At 41.0% G+C, this 17,868-nt stretch overlaps 1 protein-coding gene across 1 annotated transcript in view; it reads right to left on the bottom strand.

Moving 5' to 3' along the window:
- Positions 1-17,868, bottom strand: part of NRXN1 (neurexin 1) — a 1,562,703-nt gene that overhangs the window by 969,014 nt on the left and 575,821 nt on the right. Inside the window, exons 7-8 of the mRNA XM_066595516.1 lie at positions 12,710-12,754; positions 11,583-11,744 (exon numbers count right to left, since the gene is read on the bottom strand). Of these exons, the coding sequence (XP_066451613.1) occupies positions 11,583-11,744; positions 12,710-12,754 (207 nt within the window). The remainder of the gene's footprint in view (positions 1-11,582; positions 11,745-12,709; positions 12,755-17,868) is intronic.

Raw genomic sequence — 17,868 nt, 5'->3', positions numbered from 1 at the left:
TTTAAAATTAGAGGCAAATTTATGGTACATTTTATGCCACCATCTTTTAAAGATGAAGAGTGGGATGAATCAAGCTAGCGTACATTATTATCCTGTTGAGATTTTTAGTGGAGGTCCTATTAATTTTGTGGGTTTTATATCAAGGTGATGAAGCTCAGATAGCATTTTTATTTGTTTGCAATATACTCCATAAATTGTGTCCTGCAAACCTGAGCAGTTTTTTTTTTCATTATCATTAATTTCATTCTAGAAGTTTGTGGTCAGTTGATTAATAAACTGAAGAGTTGTATCCCACAAGTGCAAAAGTTCTTATCTTGCAAATATCAATATAAAATTCATTTGCATGTTGTACAAAATGGCTCCAAAAATATGTTACATTTTGTTAGCCGTGTGTATCTAGCGTACCTAATAAAGTAAGCCATAAACATGAGATTTCCAGTGGACCACAGATGGACTACCAATTGATTATGCAACTTTACAGTCAACTCAAGTGGGCCATACACTTGCATTGGCTGACAGGAGAGCCCCTATTTCATAATTGGCCAGTCTGGTAGATAACTGTCTGTTCATCCAACTTTTGTTTTATGCATCTATAAGGACAAGTTCAAGATTTAAAAAAATATATAACTAATAATGAGTAAAAGTAAAATGGCAAAAACATTTTAAATACTGGCCAACTAGTTTTTCAATAAACTACATGTCAAGGCCAACTCAACGCAAAACAAAACAAAAACACCACTTAAACTTAAAACTCACTAATTGGTCATATTTTGCCAAAATTTATATCTAGTGTATGGCTTTCCAGTTGTCACTCCAGTCTTCACCAATTGATACAGCAAAGGATTGTAGTGGTTATGTACCATTCATAACATATGTGACTTCTCAGTCAATCACTGTCCTCAATGGTCGCATGCAATTCATGTATGGATGACCACTGAAGCCTGTGCTTGACTGAGCAGTCATGTGAGCAATGAACAGCACGTGACTACTGCAATCGCTTCCAGGATCAGACTGGTGCAGCTACAGTGTTGGATGAGGGAAGCCTTTTAAAGAGCGAGGATGGCTTTTTTCTATTTGCCACCATTATCTGCCCCCTGGGATTTTTTATAATGTTGGAAACCCCTTTAAATGATCCAAAACGTATGTAGCAACTTTGTGAACACATTAGTTAGCTGGATGATCTGAGAAGAAATGTGTAATCTATGAGCAACTGATACTTAGGGAAAACTAGAATATAAATAAAGAACTTTTGTTCATTGCTACAAATGTATAAGCCCATAGTGTTTCTCTTGATGTATCCTAATTAGTAGGTGTTAGTCATCATGTATACAGTATGCATTCATTGGCACAAAAAAGTGGCCATGACTGTACAGCGTGCTTTTTGTACTAAATTTCAATAATGTATTTCAATAATTAGAAGCTGTCACTTCATCTGGATAGGTACTATGGAACAATGACTTCAAATGAATACCTGTGTTAGTCCACATGACACATTCTGAGCCAATTCTTCAACCAAGATAATAAAAAAATTCTTCAGTACAAACTACAAATTAATGTATTTTCATGATTTGCTGTAATCTTGCTCAATACATGACTGGTCTTCAAGTTGACAACATTTAATTACCTTAATGTTCCTCAACATTCTATTCTACTGGAAGAATGAGTGTTAGAAGGTAAGCTTTTATCAGTGAACACAAGTAGACAAGTTGGATATGCAGAATTGAACTAGTAGACTATTGAAAGGTTATGCAACATGGAATTCGTAGGTAGATCATCTAGCAGTGACTTGGTCTACTAAAGAAGAGGCCATGTAAGAGAATGGAACCAAAAATGATAATGATCCCCTCCTGATTTTGGTTTTACCAAAATCCAATCCAGACAAAGTGTATTGCGTCCAGCTTGGATGCAGCACCTTCTTCTCTTGTCTGTCCTTTGGAGTAAAAGAGAAGGTTGTTGTGACCCTTGGACTGGTTCCTTAAGGTGCATTTACACAAGATTATGCAGCATGAATGATCATTTCCATGTAGAACATACAGTGTCCAGCTGATGAATGAGCTAATGTTTGATGGTCAGCTGCACATCTTGCCATATAAAGAGGGAGATGTGCAGATGACCAGTGATAACTGTATGAGGATGAATGACTGCATTAATGATTATTCATTCCCATACTGCAGCTCATTTGCCAGTGTAAATTAAATTTTTAAGTAAGGAAGATGGAACAATACCCCTGCAGCGCCACCTATTGGATGTCAGCATTCCTTCAAATTAATGCTTGACCCTTTATGCAGGTCTGTAGAGCAATGATTGGGAATTGAAAACCAATTAAATTTTTAACAAGTACTTTGGTAGCCGGAAAATATCTGTTTGTATAAAAGGACACTAAGGCCTTAGTCACAGGGCGTTTTTTCCCGCGATTTGCGGATCGCATGACGGATGCGCATACGCAAATCGCCCTAAAAAAACTGCTCCTAACCGCGTTTCAATAGAAGCGGGCCGGAGCTGTCCAGCTCATTGAATTCAATGGAGCCGGCAATACAGCCGACTCCATTGAAAGCAATGGGCTGCGGGCGATCTCACAATGAATTTTCAGGAAGGGCTTAAAAATATAAGCCCTTCCCGGAAATTCATCCAGGGACCAATTAGGGGCAGCTCTCAGCTGAATGACAGCTGAGAGCTGCCCCTGATTGGTCCCTGAGCTGAGCCAATCAGAGGCAGCACTCACCCATTCATGAATTCATGAATGGGTAAGTGAGAGCTGCCTCTGATTGGTGAGGCTGTGACCAATCAGAGGCAGCTCATTCAGCAGGCGGGGATTTTAAATCCCCGGCTGCTGAATACTACTCAGAGCAGTTCAGGAGAACTGCCGGCCGGCCGCGGCTGAACTCCGTCTGCCGGGACCAGATGAGTATATATTTTTTTTTGTTTTTACACAGTTCTGGAGGAATTTCCTGGAAGGGCTTAAACATATAAATTCATCGTGCGATCGCTGGTAGCCCATTGCTTTCAATGGAGCCGGCTGTATTGCCGGCTCCATTGAATTCAATGGGCAAACATCATTCTTCTCTGCCATAGCTGTTACAGCTGAGGCAGAGGAGAATGATTTGTCTACTATATGTTCTCAATGGGGTCGGCGCTGCTGCCGCCGGCCCCATTGAGCGCATATAGAGAAGAGAACAGGAATCGCAGATCGCAGATAGGTGCGATCTGCGATTTCTGTTATATAATTTATCGGACGAGCGCATAAAAAGTGCTCATGTGTCCGATACCATTGCAAAGCAATGGTTTAATAACATCGCCGGACGCATGCGCACGCGCAAATCGCGCGAAAAAACGCCCGTCTGACTGAGCCCTAATTCTGCGTTTAGACTGAACGATAATTGTCCAGAATATCCTTCAAAAGAGCCAAACTGAACGACAAACATTCAGTTTAAACACAGCCAACATTGAATGAGCATTGTGGGCTTCTCATTTGGTTTCAGTTTCAGCCGGCATAAAAATCAGAGCCGGCTCGGGCACTTGTTGTGCCATTTAAACATTGATCGTTCAGTGTTTTACATAGGAATGTAAAACACTAAACGGTTAGTGAATGAGAGCTGCGCTATTCTCAGCGAGAATCATGCAGTATAAACATGTTGCCTGAGCACGGACGAGCGTGATGACATCACCAGCTCGTTCGCTCAGGCAGACAAGAATCGTGAGGTTCTCGGCCCGTGTAAAAGAGGCATAGGGGTGCTTTCACACAGGTGGGTATGGCTCGCAACATGCACAACAAGAAGCAGCATAAGCGGCAAGCGCAAGACTCCTTAGCAAAATCCACATGACCAACTCTGGATTTTATTGGAGAATTGCAGACATGTTAAAGCTATTTTTCATTTCACATCAAAATCCGCAGGTAGCTTTATAATGCATATTCTGAGTTAAGGAAACTTCTGTCACCGGGTCACCCATGGTATAAAATAACCAATCAGCAGTTGCTCCCCTTTTACAGTTCATCCCCTGCCGCTGGCTTCCCTCCCTCCTTTCCCAGGCTACTGTAACATCCCGCAAGTCTACAGTAGCAGCAAATTACAGCATTCAGCCATGATCACTGAGTGCTGTCATTGACTACTGCAGCTTGTTTGCAGACAGGTTCAGCCTGCAAAGGGACATCACAGGGAGATTGGAGCTGGTTACGGAGGATGAGTGGAAGAGTGGGTGGGGTGAGTAATTGCTGAGTGCTAGGAAAGCAGAAATGCAGTCCTAAGCTCTTGCTCATGACCTGAAGGTTGTGTGTTCAATCCCCGCTTGGTTCAAGTAGCTGGCTAAACATTGAGTCAGCTTTCCAACCTTCTGAGGTTGGTAAAATGAGTACTCAGCTTGCTCGGGGGTAATAGATGATTGGGGAAGGCAATGGCAAACCACCCCGCAAAAACAGTCGCCCTTGGAGTCAGTCATGACTCAGTGCTTGCACCAAGGGACTTTACCTTTACCAATTTTAAGTCATTGGGGACCTAGTGACAGGGGTTTCCCTAACTTGGACAACCCTTTAAGGTGCATTTGCAGGATCCGATCATCGGGCACAAAAGTCCATTTCCCTGATAATTGGTCTGTCTGAAAGTGCAAACAATCAGTCGAAAAAGGAGCAAATGCTAATTCATCGGCTGATCTGCTCATTTATGCAAGCATACAAATGCTTGTTGCCTAGCTGCACAACCTCCTGTGTCAACAGAAAGATGCGCAGCCAACCAAAGTAAACGAATGATCATTCGCCCCCGTAAAGCCAATCTTCTGCAGTGTGTGAATGGCAATGAACAAGGGCCGATCAACATGCTTTGTTGAGCAGTGCTCCTTACATCAGGTCATGTAAATGGGCCCTTATCTCTTGTTCTAGTGACTAATGCACTGTCTATGGTAAATGAGAAAGAATGAATCGAAGCTAAGGTACCCACTCAACAAGAAGCTGCACTTATAGCATGTCCCCATTGTATACTAAATGTACATGTACCGTGAAAGTATATAAAGGACAACCATATTTTTTTTTGCCTTAATTGATGCGTCAAATTTTGCATTTATTCATCCTAGTGAATATATCCATTATGAACCTAGAATGTGGATAATTTTTAGTAACGCTAAAAGTGCTCTTTGGTTCGGCTTCCCAATGCATTACCCACACAATGTCTGGACTGATGTGTGGTTTGCCCCAACGCTACACGTACAAGAATTGCATTTGTTCTATAAAACAACCTTATTTTATAGTTACTCAGCTATTCAGATTGCATACTTTCATGCCTGAACAGCCTTCTCTTCTGCCAGACACCGTTCTGATACCTTGAATGTTAAATGTTTAAAACCAGACACTGCTTTAAAATTATGTGCTCTACAATTTTAAAGGATATAATATAAAACTTTTATGCTCTGAATCACACCAAATGCTAGAGCACATTACCGCTACAAGAAAGCCTAACATGGAAATATTTTTATGAGAAAATATGAGATTATAGTACAAGCCAATTTATGCAGCAGGACCTACAGGGATCGTGGCATCAGAAAATGACCTATTGTTGAAATCGAAGTATTCTTAAAGGGGTTGTCCCGCGGCGAAATGCAATTTTTTTTCAACCTACCCCCGCATTCTGCCCCGTTAAAATCAATACCGTTTGTAATTAAAAAAAAAAAAAAAATCGCTTACCTCCTTCCCAGTTCGCGCAGCATCTTCTTTTCTTCTTTTAAAGATGGCCGCCGGTCCTTTCCCAGGGATGCACTGCGGTTTCCTCCCATGGTGCACCGCGGGTCTTCTCCCATGGTGCACCATGGGCTCTGTGCGTTCCATTGCCGATTCCAGCCTCCTGATTGGCTGGAACCGGCACACGTGATGGGGTGGAGCTACGCGATGACGCATAGAAGGGGGCGGAGCCAGAACGCCGCTCGTGCCCAGACCGACCAGAAGGAAGAAGACCCTTCTGCGCAAGCGCGTCTAAAAACGCCAGAAGACACCGAAATTAGACGGAGCCATGGAGACGGGGACAACAGCAACGGAGTGGGTAAGTGAATAACTTCTGTATGGCTCATATTTAATGCACGATGTATATTACAAAGTGCATTAATATGGCCATACAGAAGTGTATAACCCCACTTGCTGCAGTGGGACAACCCCTTTAACTTTTTATAAAACTTTTGACGTCATTATGACATTTCAAAAATTTTGATCAGTTGTGTTTGGGTGCTGAGACCCCTCCGATCGCTAAAATGTATGGGCATAAGCATTCAGCTAAGCATCCTGACCATTATGAGCAGCGTATGGATTCTATAGACTTTCTATACGTATGTACACCACTGCAAGCAGCCAAACAGGCACAGTACTCAGATGAGAGCTTCTGACTATTTGTTTCAGCGATCAGTGGGGGTCTGGGAACTTGGATACCCACAGATCAAAACTTCTGACATGTTACTATGACATGTCCAAAGTTTGTAAAAAGTTTAGCTATACTTTAATCATATATTTTTTTTACATTTTTGTGATTTTTTTTATCATTTTCCTTGTTACTCTCTATATTTAGAAATATTTATTAAACCTTGCAGTTTTCACCATGTCAGAAATTTTGATCAGTTGTGCTTGGGTGCTGAGACCCCCTCCAATCGCTAAAATGTATGGGCATAAGCATTCAGCTGAGCGCCCTGCCTGTTCGGCTGTTATTATGAGCAGTATATGGATTCTATAGACTTTCTATATGTATGTACACCACTGCAAGCAGCCAAACAGGCACAGTACTCAGATGAGAGCTTCTGCTTATTTGTTTAAGCGATCAGTGGGGGTCTGAGAACTTGGATACCCACAGATCAAAACTTCTGACATGTTACTATGACATGTCCAAAGTTTGTAAAAAGTTTAGCTATACTTTAATCATATATATTTTTGTATTTTAGTGATTTTTTATAATTTTCCATGTTTCTATCTATATTTAGAAATACTCATGAAACTTTGCAGTTTTCACCATGTCCATTGAGCCTCATAATAAGCTGATACTTCTGTTTCTATCTGTTTACAACCGAGCAGGGTACAATTACGATGCACCTCAAGGACATCCCCAACATGTCTGACCAAGACGTAATAAATAAGAGATATAAATTATATTATATCCCTAGAAGGAGGGAAAAACAAGATAGGGTAAATAATGGTAACAGAAATACGGGAATGCGAAAGCTGCGCTTAACCAACTCTGATGTTGCAAACCTTGCCTAAAAGCAAGATGAGCACCCTGATAAGGATGGCTTCATGCAGGGGAGTAGCTAAGGGCTCATGGGCCTGGGGGCAAAAGTTTATCTTGGGGCTCCCCAACTTCTTTTAACCCCTTAACGCAGAGGCGTAACGTGAAGCTCCTGAGCCCCAATGCAAAACCTGTAACAGGGCCCCCAACTATAATGCTTTATTCATACTACTGGGCTCTCTATATGAAGAAGAGAGGACTTATGGTTCCCCTACGGCTCCTGGGCCTGGGTGCAACCGCATCCTCTGCATCCCCTATAGGTACGCCAGTGGCTTCATGGCCGGAACCTAGGAGGCCTAATCTGCCCTAAAATGGGGGAAAGAGAAAGGAATACGTTTAGATGGTTGGATAACCCCTTTAATTTCTTAGCATTATTTAGAGGATTACAGCACTTTCTGCTCAAACAGTTGCAAGACCGAAATTGTAACTTTTTAAATCTGCATACATTGGTGAATTGGAGCCATGTATATATAAAATTACTCCCAGAATGTGGGATCTTAAATTGTCATGTAGTTAAAAGGTGGAACTCTCTGCAAGACTAAACACTTTTAATGATTCACTTGTCAAAATAAAGTACATGTGCAACTTGGAAATGTCATAAATTACACAATTTCTTCTACAAATGTTTCTGTTTTTCTTTACACTGCTGACACCTTAGCTTAGAGAGTGAAAAGTAGTTGGAATACAGAATGTGCTATTAAAAGGTTAACAATCCTGCTGTGAACTGTTCACTTGTGTAGCCTTTAAGGGCGCCTTAACGCAGGCAGTAAATGCTGCGGAATTTCAACTGGCGGAATCGCTGCGGAAATTCTGCAGCATTTACAGTACAAGCCATGTGGAGCGGGATTACTAAAATCTCCTTCACATGGTGTAGAACTTCTTCACCAGGAATCCCCAGTGCTTTTGAAAAACGTTGTGGATTCTGGGTTAACACAAGGGTTAAACTCTGCAGCGAATGCGACCAAATCCGCAGCATATAGGTATAGACTTGCAATGTGGTTTTCCTGAGTATCTGCTGTGGGTTTTTCCCTACAAAAAGCCAGCAGAGGAATGACCTGCGTGATGGAAGCCTGAGGCCACCTTTAGATTTGCCGAAATCGCTGCAGGCATTCCGCAACAGAAGTCTGCTGCAACCGCGTTACTACATGGTGCAGATTTGGTCGCATTTAGAATTGTACATTAGCTGCAGAATTTACCCCTTGTATTTCAAAGGTTGAATTCCATAGTAAAGGATGTTTCACACGAGCGTATTGGCACGCGAATGTGCAGAGAATAGAACCCCTTAATTCCCATTTTTGAGGCACAGCTCCATAGGAGTCTATGAGGGGTGCACAAATAGGAAACCGTGACTCACGTGATTGAGCAATACACCGCACAAAGGGAAAAGAACACACCAGGGACTAATTACGCCAAATACCCTTTTGTCTTGGGGCGTGGGTGTGTCCCGCGCCCATATGAATGGTCCCAATCAGCACGGAAAGTACAGTCAAATGCGCAAATGCATTGCGCTATCATGTATGTTTTGTGCATACGCTCATGGGAAGCTGCCCTAAATTCTTTACTCCTCCACATGGCTTGTACTAGAACTGCTGTGGAATTTCTGCAGCGATTCCGCAAGCAGAAATTCTGCAGCGCCTACTGCCCATGTAAAGGTGGCCCATGGGAGTTTTCAAACAGCCTAGAAAATCGTGCAAGTTTTGTGTGTTGCGAGTCGCATGAATATGAAAACCCATTTTTTTCCCGCATTGAATCGCCAGGTGAAATTCACCTAAGGGTAGTTTCGCATACAGTGTTCTTGTGGAAAAATGCTGCCTTTTTGTAGCGCTTTCTCTAGCTTGTTTTTCCTGTGTGCTTTTTAACCCAGAAATGCCTGATATTACATGAAAGTCAATAGTGAAATATAAAACACACTGCAAGCAATGTTTTTCCTTTTTTTGTTTGTGGTATTTTTCTTGCCTTTTGGTCATTTTTTTTGATTAGTGACTTTTTATTGTTTTTTGAAATGTAGCCTGATAGCAAGATATAGTGTTTTTTTTTTTTCTAGTACTTTTCTCAAAAGCTTCTCTGCAGGACTTGAAAAATGCCAATAATACAACTAAAGTGTAGAGTTCAGAAGAAAAACACTTGTAAAAAGGCAATGAAAAGTTTGACCTGAATTGTGTGAAAGACACCTAGAGGGTCTGTTGTGGGGTATGTCCGCATAGGCAGCTTGGTCAGCATTTACAGTAGCAAAGTGAATGAGATTTCACAATGAGGGGATGAATTTTGCACCAAATTCTGCATTAAAAACTGCGTCAAACTCAAGTAGCATGTTTTTGTAATTCGGATTTTGTGTGGCGAATCGTCTGGGTATTCCACAGCAAATCTACCCCCATGTGGACATACCCTTGATGTTCTATTTTGGAGAGGTTGCCTGGGACTAGAAAAACAAGGGTCTGTTTTTCCAGAAACGGTGGCACATCTCTTCATGGATTGTGTCTAGTACTAAACCTCAGATTCATTCACTTGAATGGGAATGAGCATGCTTTACTAGACGCAGCCCATGTACGGCAGAACATCTGCCTCACCCACACTCACTAATTTGCCTCAGCATATGTGTAGCAAATTCCTATCGCAATTGGAAGTCTAGTTGGGTTTAATTCTCGCTTCCCGCTGAGGATCTGCTGGGCTAGTTTTTATACGTAGCATGCAATGTGAACAATTTGCAAAAAACATATGAGTAAATGATGGAATATCGCAGACTTTTTGTTACGTCTTAAAGAGTTACTCTCTTCTTTTTGAGCCCGGCCATCTTCAAGAAAAAGAAGAGAGTAACTATTTAAGATGTAAAGATGGCCCGGCTCAGACTCATGTATTTTGGCCATGTAATGCGAGCAGAGTCTCCAGGAAAATCTATAATGCTTGGACAGATCAGTGGCAAAAGAAGACCTGACCGCCAAAGAACACGATGGCCGATACTGTCAGAGCTGATACTGGCATGGATATCACTCAACTGTAAGAAGCAGTGCAAAACCGAACAACATGGAGGGAGCTCGCCTTTAGGGCCACCGAGGGTCGTGAACGACTAAACGGCTAACAACAACAACAAAGAGTAACACTAGCAAAAACACATTTTCCATCACCTGAATGCCTGCCTGGACATCTCCTGTGTATATCGCAGTCACTTCCCTGCAGTGCAGCCCCCTGCCTGATATTTATCGGATACAATCTTAATTTTTAGATTTCTCCTTTAATGTAACTTTGTAACAGGAGCTTCTAATCATCATCAATAGCTGTGATGGGAGTCTCTGTCCCCCATCCTATGTTCCCGTGAAAAGCCTGTCCATGTAGTTTCATCATATGGGACATCTGCTGACTGAAAAACTGACTTTGGGAGAACTCAAAGTCAAGTAACATTTAAGTGGTCACAATGATATCATAGGACACATCTGAAGTGATGGACTCCAGGAATATTCAGACAGGGCGAAATAACCAATTAAGCTTTATTCTCAGTGGATATAAACTGCCACCACAGGTGTCTTGCAGCATTTTAATCTTCTTTGCCTCTTCAGAATCCATAGCTGGGTCACATATACATCTGTATGGGGGGTTAGGAGGAATAGCTGTCTGATGAAGAAGTGTTTGACCCACAGCTATCTGATGTGCATGACCAGTTTGAGTTTACTGTGTAGCCAAGACGCAATCCTCGGTCATGATTGATGATGAGCGAACTTTTCAAATGTACGGTTTGGACAGTTTGCCGAATTTGGGCAAAAAGTTTGGTTCAGTCTGAACTAGTTCAAATCAAACCTGAACTTCACTAATACCTGATGAGGAGGAAGAGAAGGAGGAGTAGAAGAAGGAGTTTGAGGAGGAAGAAATTTTAGTGGGTTTGGCTGAAACAAACCATTCAAGGTTTGGGTTTGTACCAAACCGAACTGTTAAGTTCAACTCAAAACAGGGTTCAACTGTTTTATTTCGCTCAACAGTAGTTACAAGGGTGCGCTAACAGAGCAATGGTAAAAACAGCCAATACTGAAGAAATGAAATAGCGTCAGGCTCTACCGTACTTATGAAGAAATGGCACATTTCCTTCTCTTGTTCCTCAAAATAAAACTTATATAAGATAAAATCCAGACGTGACATAAATCTGTGACATTTCAACAGGAAATATGACTTTGGCAATATTCACAAGCCATATGTCACTTACAGAGATCATGGAATCAAATGTCAAGAATCGCAGCCAAAAATAATCATATATCACAAAAATTATTCTTCTGGCCTTTTCCGATGTCAATGTGGCAAAGAAGCGGCATTGAAATTACGTGTATTCAAAATAGCTCAAAAAGGTAGACTTACCTCCTTAAGACAGCCCATAAAGTTGTTACTGACTGGTGACCCGGGCAGGTCAGCGGTGCTGGGGCTACCTCCAACATAGAAAAAGTCATCTGAACCCAGCATGGTGTAGTCTTCTTGAGTGTAGCCTGTTGTGGTCAGAATCCCATCCACTGAAATTGTTACCTACATAACAAAGCACAGGGAAAGGACACGCTATACTCAGACCTAAATACTGCAGTTCTGGGATGTGCCTGATTTGAAACCTAGTTTGGAAATCCATTTTCATGTCTGTTTCAAGTTTAGTCTTGGATTCTAGATTTCATCTTCCCCTAAAAGGATCTAAACTACTGTATTTCAGCTGTTGTCTGATTAATGAGCTAGTGTCAGTATTGTCCCTACAGCAACTGAACAGTTATTTAGCAGACACAAAAATGGTGTTAGTAAAATGCTTTCTAGGTTAGTTCAGCTGTTGTACGTATTAGTAAGTTTAGTAGTCTGTCATTGACTAGTTAAAACATGCGTTTGGGGTAAGGGGGAAGACATAAATGACGCAAGCGGTTATAAGCACCACCACTATTTGCACTGATAACAAATGAGCAGCAGCGAAAAAAGTTAAACATGCAAACATAAAAGAAAACAAAACAAAAAATAAACGCAAAATAAACGATGGTTATAGCGCACACTAGTGTGCACATGCTATACACACTACAAACCAGAAACGAAAGACAAAGGGGGAAATAAGTAACCAGACTGCTTGTGATGGATAAAGATGTATGGACATTACAAGTCAAGCGTTCATGCCATGCATTATGAATGGTTAGAGAGTGGCTGAGCCAGTAGCCACCTGGGCCAGCCAAAGGTTAGCCTTGATTTTTGTTAATTACAGCTTGATGCAAACGGTAGTAAAGTTAATGATGCCCCTATGTGTGAGTAAAAAAAGAAACGAAGAAGTAAAGAAATAGAAAAAAAAAAACTTGATAGGGACAGGTAGAACTAAGGAGGTCAACAACAGATGAAAAGAAGGAGTTGAAAGTAAGCAGAAGAGTACCAACCGCAGTTCCTCTTTTTGTAATGATGTCTACAGTTAAAAGAAAGAAAGAAAAACACACGGCAAACCCAAAATAAGAAACAATTAGAATGATATCTACCGAACAATGTAGTTTGTTTACCATAGCGTGTCCAATGCCTGAGTGCTTTGTGGAGAAGGGGGGAGAAAGGAAATTAAAAACTGTGAACATAATAACGATTGTTACTTAAAAAAATAAGATGGTCACTACCATGTTAGTACATTTTTTGATTCAGGTAACGGTTAGTAGAATGACACATTCCATGAGTGACATGTTAGTTATTAAGCATGTTAGTAACATAGAAAAAAAGGGCAAAAAAATTTTACAAGAAAAAAGCAGACTAACAAGTAGGCCTCTACCGAGGCAACCACAATAGTATTTGTCCTGCAAATATATTTCATAACTTATCAGCTCTGTACTGAACAAAAACGGACACATGGTCGCTAATCCCCCATTTTTTTTTTTTGTTGGTCTTTAGGCTTAATACATCTGACAGACATAAAAAATGGTTAAGGAATCAAAATGTCTGCTTCCTCGACATTGTTTCTAATTTTTTTTTTCTTTTTTTTGTTGGCTTCATTTTTGGACAAATTCAGAAATTAATTTTGAATCCCCTACTACTGAATTTACAGCTCTCAAGGAATCCTCCTCAACTCCAAAACTTCCTTCGGTCATACTGATGGGCTTTTGGGGTCACAGATTACTGCAATGAAACAAAGCAAAGAAGATCCTGACACAGAAAATGAGTTTAATGGGTTTCTGTAACTGCCTTGTTAAACATGCACCAAGTAGGTTGTACAATGTCTAAGTCATTACTTTATTGTTATTTCAATGATTATTTGATTATTCTTTTTAACGAATGTCATGAGCAAAGGCAAATCTAGAAAGTTGGGCATTTATCGACTTCCCATATAATAGATGGAATTGCCCTGCTACTTATGGTGCAGAAAAAAAAATATTTAGGACACAAGTTCATCATTAAAGGGGTTGTCCCACTTTTAGCTATTGATGACCTATCCTCTGAATAAGTCATCGTTAGCAGATCAGAGGTGGTCCACCAACCAGCCCCCAAGGCAATCAGCTGTTTCCCTGAGCCAGTTTTTTTTACGTATGAGGAATCTTGTTGCAGGAAGCAGAAAGACCCACACGTCGCACAATGATCTCGGTTGATATTACAGATGAGACCCATTTGTTTCAAACAGAATCAGCCTGCAGTGCCAATCCTGGCTACTGGGCACTGGTCAATTTACAAGGCTGTCTGTTTCTGGCAGTAAAGCAGCTCTGTACACAAACACAGGCCCAGGTGAATAGCTAATCACCAGGAATCTTAGTTGGTGAATGTCTGGCAATCTGCTATTGATGATCTGTCCTGTGAATAGGTCATCAATAGGTAGAAGTGGTACAGCCCCTTTAAGATAGTAAATACTGTATTTTTCTGACTATAAGACTCCAATTCTTCCAGAGAGGAAACTTGCAATTTTGCTCTATATGCTCCTCCCTTCATTCTTACTTCCTTTGTTATAGTCTAAGATATGAATGTATGTGCGTGAATGAACTCTATAAGTTACCAGTTGGTAATTTATTGATGAGTGACAATACATGTGAACAGTAGTCAGTAGTGATGATTGAAATTTCAAAAAGTTTGGTTTGGCTAACTCACGGAAACTTAGCAAAAAGTTTGGTTCAGTCGAAATTACGTTGAACCAAACCGGATGTTTATCAAAATCCCTAAAACTGGTGTATAACACTGTCTAAGAGCCATGGAAGCTCTGTATAATGCTGTGACAGTGTTCTACAGGGCTTTTATGGCTCTCAGGGCTCGATCAGACGAGCGTGTTTTGGTGCGTGCATACGCACGCACAAAAACACGCTTGTATTTACAACACTGCATTCCCTATGGTGTGTGCACATGTCCGTACTTTGCAGGTGCTCCATTGAAAACAATGACCTGCTGGCTCCCTGCATTCCTTTTCAGGGAAGGACTTTACATATAAGCCCTTCCCTGAAAAAGAAAGACTTTAGTGTAAAAAAAAATAAAAATGCAGCCATTCTCTTCAATGGAGCCGCTTGTGCTGCCGGCGGCTCCATTGAAGACAACGGTCTGCTGGCACCACCAAATTGTTTTTCAGGGAAGAGCTTAACATATAGGCTCTTAACTGAAAAGGAAAAATTTTGGAGACAATGGTCTGTGGCACACCTGAATTGTTTTTCAGGGAAGGGCTTTACATATAACCCCTTCCCTGGAAATCAATTAAAAGTGATTTAAAAAACAAAAAAAATAGATACTCACCTCCCTTCAGCTGCCGGGGCACAGCCGTGTCTTCTCCTGCTGTCCCCTGCACTGTGGTGCTGAACGGCTGTGCCCCGGCAGCTGAAGGGAGGTGAGTACCTATTTTTTTCTTTTTTTTACTATTTTAAAAGGCTTTTCAGGGAAGGGCTTATGAAGCCCTTACCTGAAAAGCCATTGACAGGATGCCGGCAGCAGGATTCTCTACCGCAGTTGTCATGTGTGACAGCTGCGGTTGAGAATTGAAGAATTCCTTTTGCTGCATCTGCCACAGATGTGGCAGATGTAGCAGCAGGGAATTCTTTTAACTAGCGGGGGTGAAGGATACATCTGCCGCATGCGGCAGACGTGTTCTTCATGCCCGCGGGGGTCACAGCACCGGCGGAGAGGTTTTTTTTAATTTCTTTTTTTGTTTTGCACTAAAATGTTTCTTTTTCAGGGAAGGGCTAATATGTAAAGCCCTTCCCTGGAAAAGAATGCAGGGGAGCAGCAGAGCATTGTTTTCAATGGAGCCGCCGGCAGCAGCCGCGGCTCCATTGACAACAAGCACGCAGCTGTGTTCACGCATGCTTTTGCTCGTACCTAGGTGCGGACATATGTACGCACCTGAGTATGCACCAAAACACGCTCGTCTGAACGAGCCCTTAAACAGTGTTATACACCAGTGTTCAGGACTAGTGTTGAGCTAACCAAACTAGTAGAACCCTGTTTCGAGTAAAACTTTTCTAAAAGCTTGGTTTGGGTTTGTACCAAACAAGACTTTTAGGAAAGTCAACCTGCAGTGGGATTCTACTTGCTTGGTTTGCTCAGAATTAGTAGTCAGTGCTTGATTCAAAAAGACTGAGAATGTGTGAGAATATCTCCAACATTTTGCCCTCTGTGCAATTTGGAGAGGAACAGTATTCCACCATCACCTAAATATTTCGTTCAAAGAAGTCAAACTTTCTAAGGCACCAGATATCTAATAAAACAACAGGTCTTATTTACGACGTCAAACACAAAAGCAACAAAAGCTGTTTCACCTCAAAAAGCTTATTTACTTACTGACATGAAAAAGGATTTTGAGGCTGAAATATTTCTTGTAAACTTGGCAAAAATAAAACCTATGCTTTAGAAGAAATCTGGTGCTTTGGAAATTTTGACTACAAAGACTGAGAATGACTAAGTACATGATGTAGTATAGTTATATGTGAGCGTGGAGGAAAGAGACAATGAACACAATGAATTGCCAAGAAAATAACTGTAATGCAGAGGTGTGGCTAAGGAATAGTTGCTGGGGCATTTCCCCTAGGTGCTAGGTAGTGATGGGGGACTTTTGAGAAGTTCAGTTCGGCTAGTTCGCCAAACGTTTGCAAAAAGTGTGGTTCTCTCCGAATTGGTTCTAACCAAGCCGGACGTACACCAAAACCCCTAAAACTGCTGTATAACACTGTTTAAGAGACACAAAAGCCATCAATAACACTTTGAGGCAATGTTATACATCAATGCTTAGGACTAATGTTGAGTGAACTGAACTAGTAAAACCCTGTTTCCAGTAGAACTTTGCTAAAAGCTTGGTTTGGGTTTGTGTTGGACCAAACTTTTAGCAAGTTCAACCCAAAACTGGATTCTACTGATTCAGTTCGATCAACATTAGGGCCCAAATGTGTGTTAAAAAGTCTGTTTTGGCCAGTATTTTCAATACTTAATTACAGCTGCAAACCTTAAGCGGTATTCCCAACTGAGACTTTTATAGCATATCCACAAAATATACCAGAAAAATCTGATAGATGCAGGTCCCAGATCTGGGACGCACACCTATCTGTTGTCCTGGAGTACACTGACTCTGACCCAGCTGAATGCAGTGCCCGGGGATGGTCGGTAGCAGCTGAGTGGGATGTATTATGCTGTTCTCTAACTCCCATAGAGTAAATAGAATTTACAGAAAAAAATAGCACAGGAAGCCAAGTTATTTCTAAAACTTTCTAGTAGTGATGAGTGAACTTTTGTAAAGTTCATCCTGTTTGTCAAACTTTTGCCAGAATTTTCATTTGTTCGGAATGGATTTAAATGAAACTGAAAGTTCACCAAAACTCCTAAAACGTGTGTCTAAGAACCAAACAGGCACTGTATAACACTACAAGAGTGTTATACACCAGTGTTCAGGACTAGTGTTGAGCCAACTAAACCAATAGAACTCTGTTTTGGGTAGAACCTTGATAAAAGCTCAGTTTGGTTTCATGCCAAATGGAACATTTAGCAAAGTTTGACCTGACACAAAGATCTACCGGTTCGGTTTGCTCAACACTAAACCTTACACAAACAACAAGGCTGTTTCCTTAATTCCAATTCACATCTATGAGAGATATGGAAACAGTGTAAGACATACTTGTAGATAGGGGTATTCCCATTGCAGCTATGACTGGGTGAGATGGGAATACCCTTTTTATTTTTTCCACATGTGAAGGATAACCTAGCTATGCTTCGTTGTATGGTATTGTAGGGCAGTACTCGGTATGAAAAGTTTTAAATATTTTTTCTTTCATATAATCTTAGTCTAATCATCCACTGAGTCTTATAGTCCAAAAAATATAGTAACATATATTAATTTAACAAAAAAGGCTATTTTAATATTTTAAAAATTCCCCACCTCCCATATACTTACATAAATTAATAAATCTGTATCCAGATTCGATTTTCGGAATAATAAGGAATGATTAAGAAAATTGTTTCCCAGAGGAAAACAATACATATTATAATTCACCATTCAGTTGTATACAATATATTCAAATATGTGATGTATAGTTGTACAGTTGCAAGAAAAAATAAGTGAAACTGACCTTCCCGTTTCAGGACAAAATTTTGTACCAGGACAGGAGGAGGAGAGAAGCATATTAACTGCAGTTGTTCTTCTCTGTCACTCCTCCAATCGTGCTGGTTCCAGGCCTCATTTTTATCTGTCCAAGATGGTGGC

Source organism: Eleutherodactylus coqui, chromosome 3 (assembly GCF_035609145.1).
Source record: "Eleutherodactylus coqui strain aEleCoq1 chromosome 3, aEleCoq1.hap1, whole genome shotgun sequence".
Lineage (NCBI taxonomy): Eukaryota > Metazoa > Chordata > Amphibia > Anura > Eleutherodactylidae > Eleutherodactylus > Eleutherodactylus coqui.
Note: the sequence above shows the minus strand (reverse complement) of the source record. Positions and strands in the feature narration are given on the sequence as shown.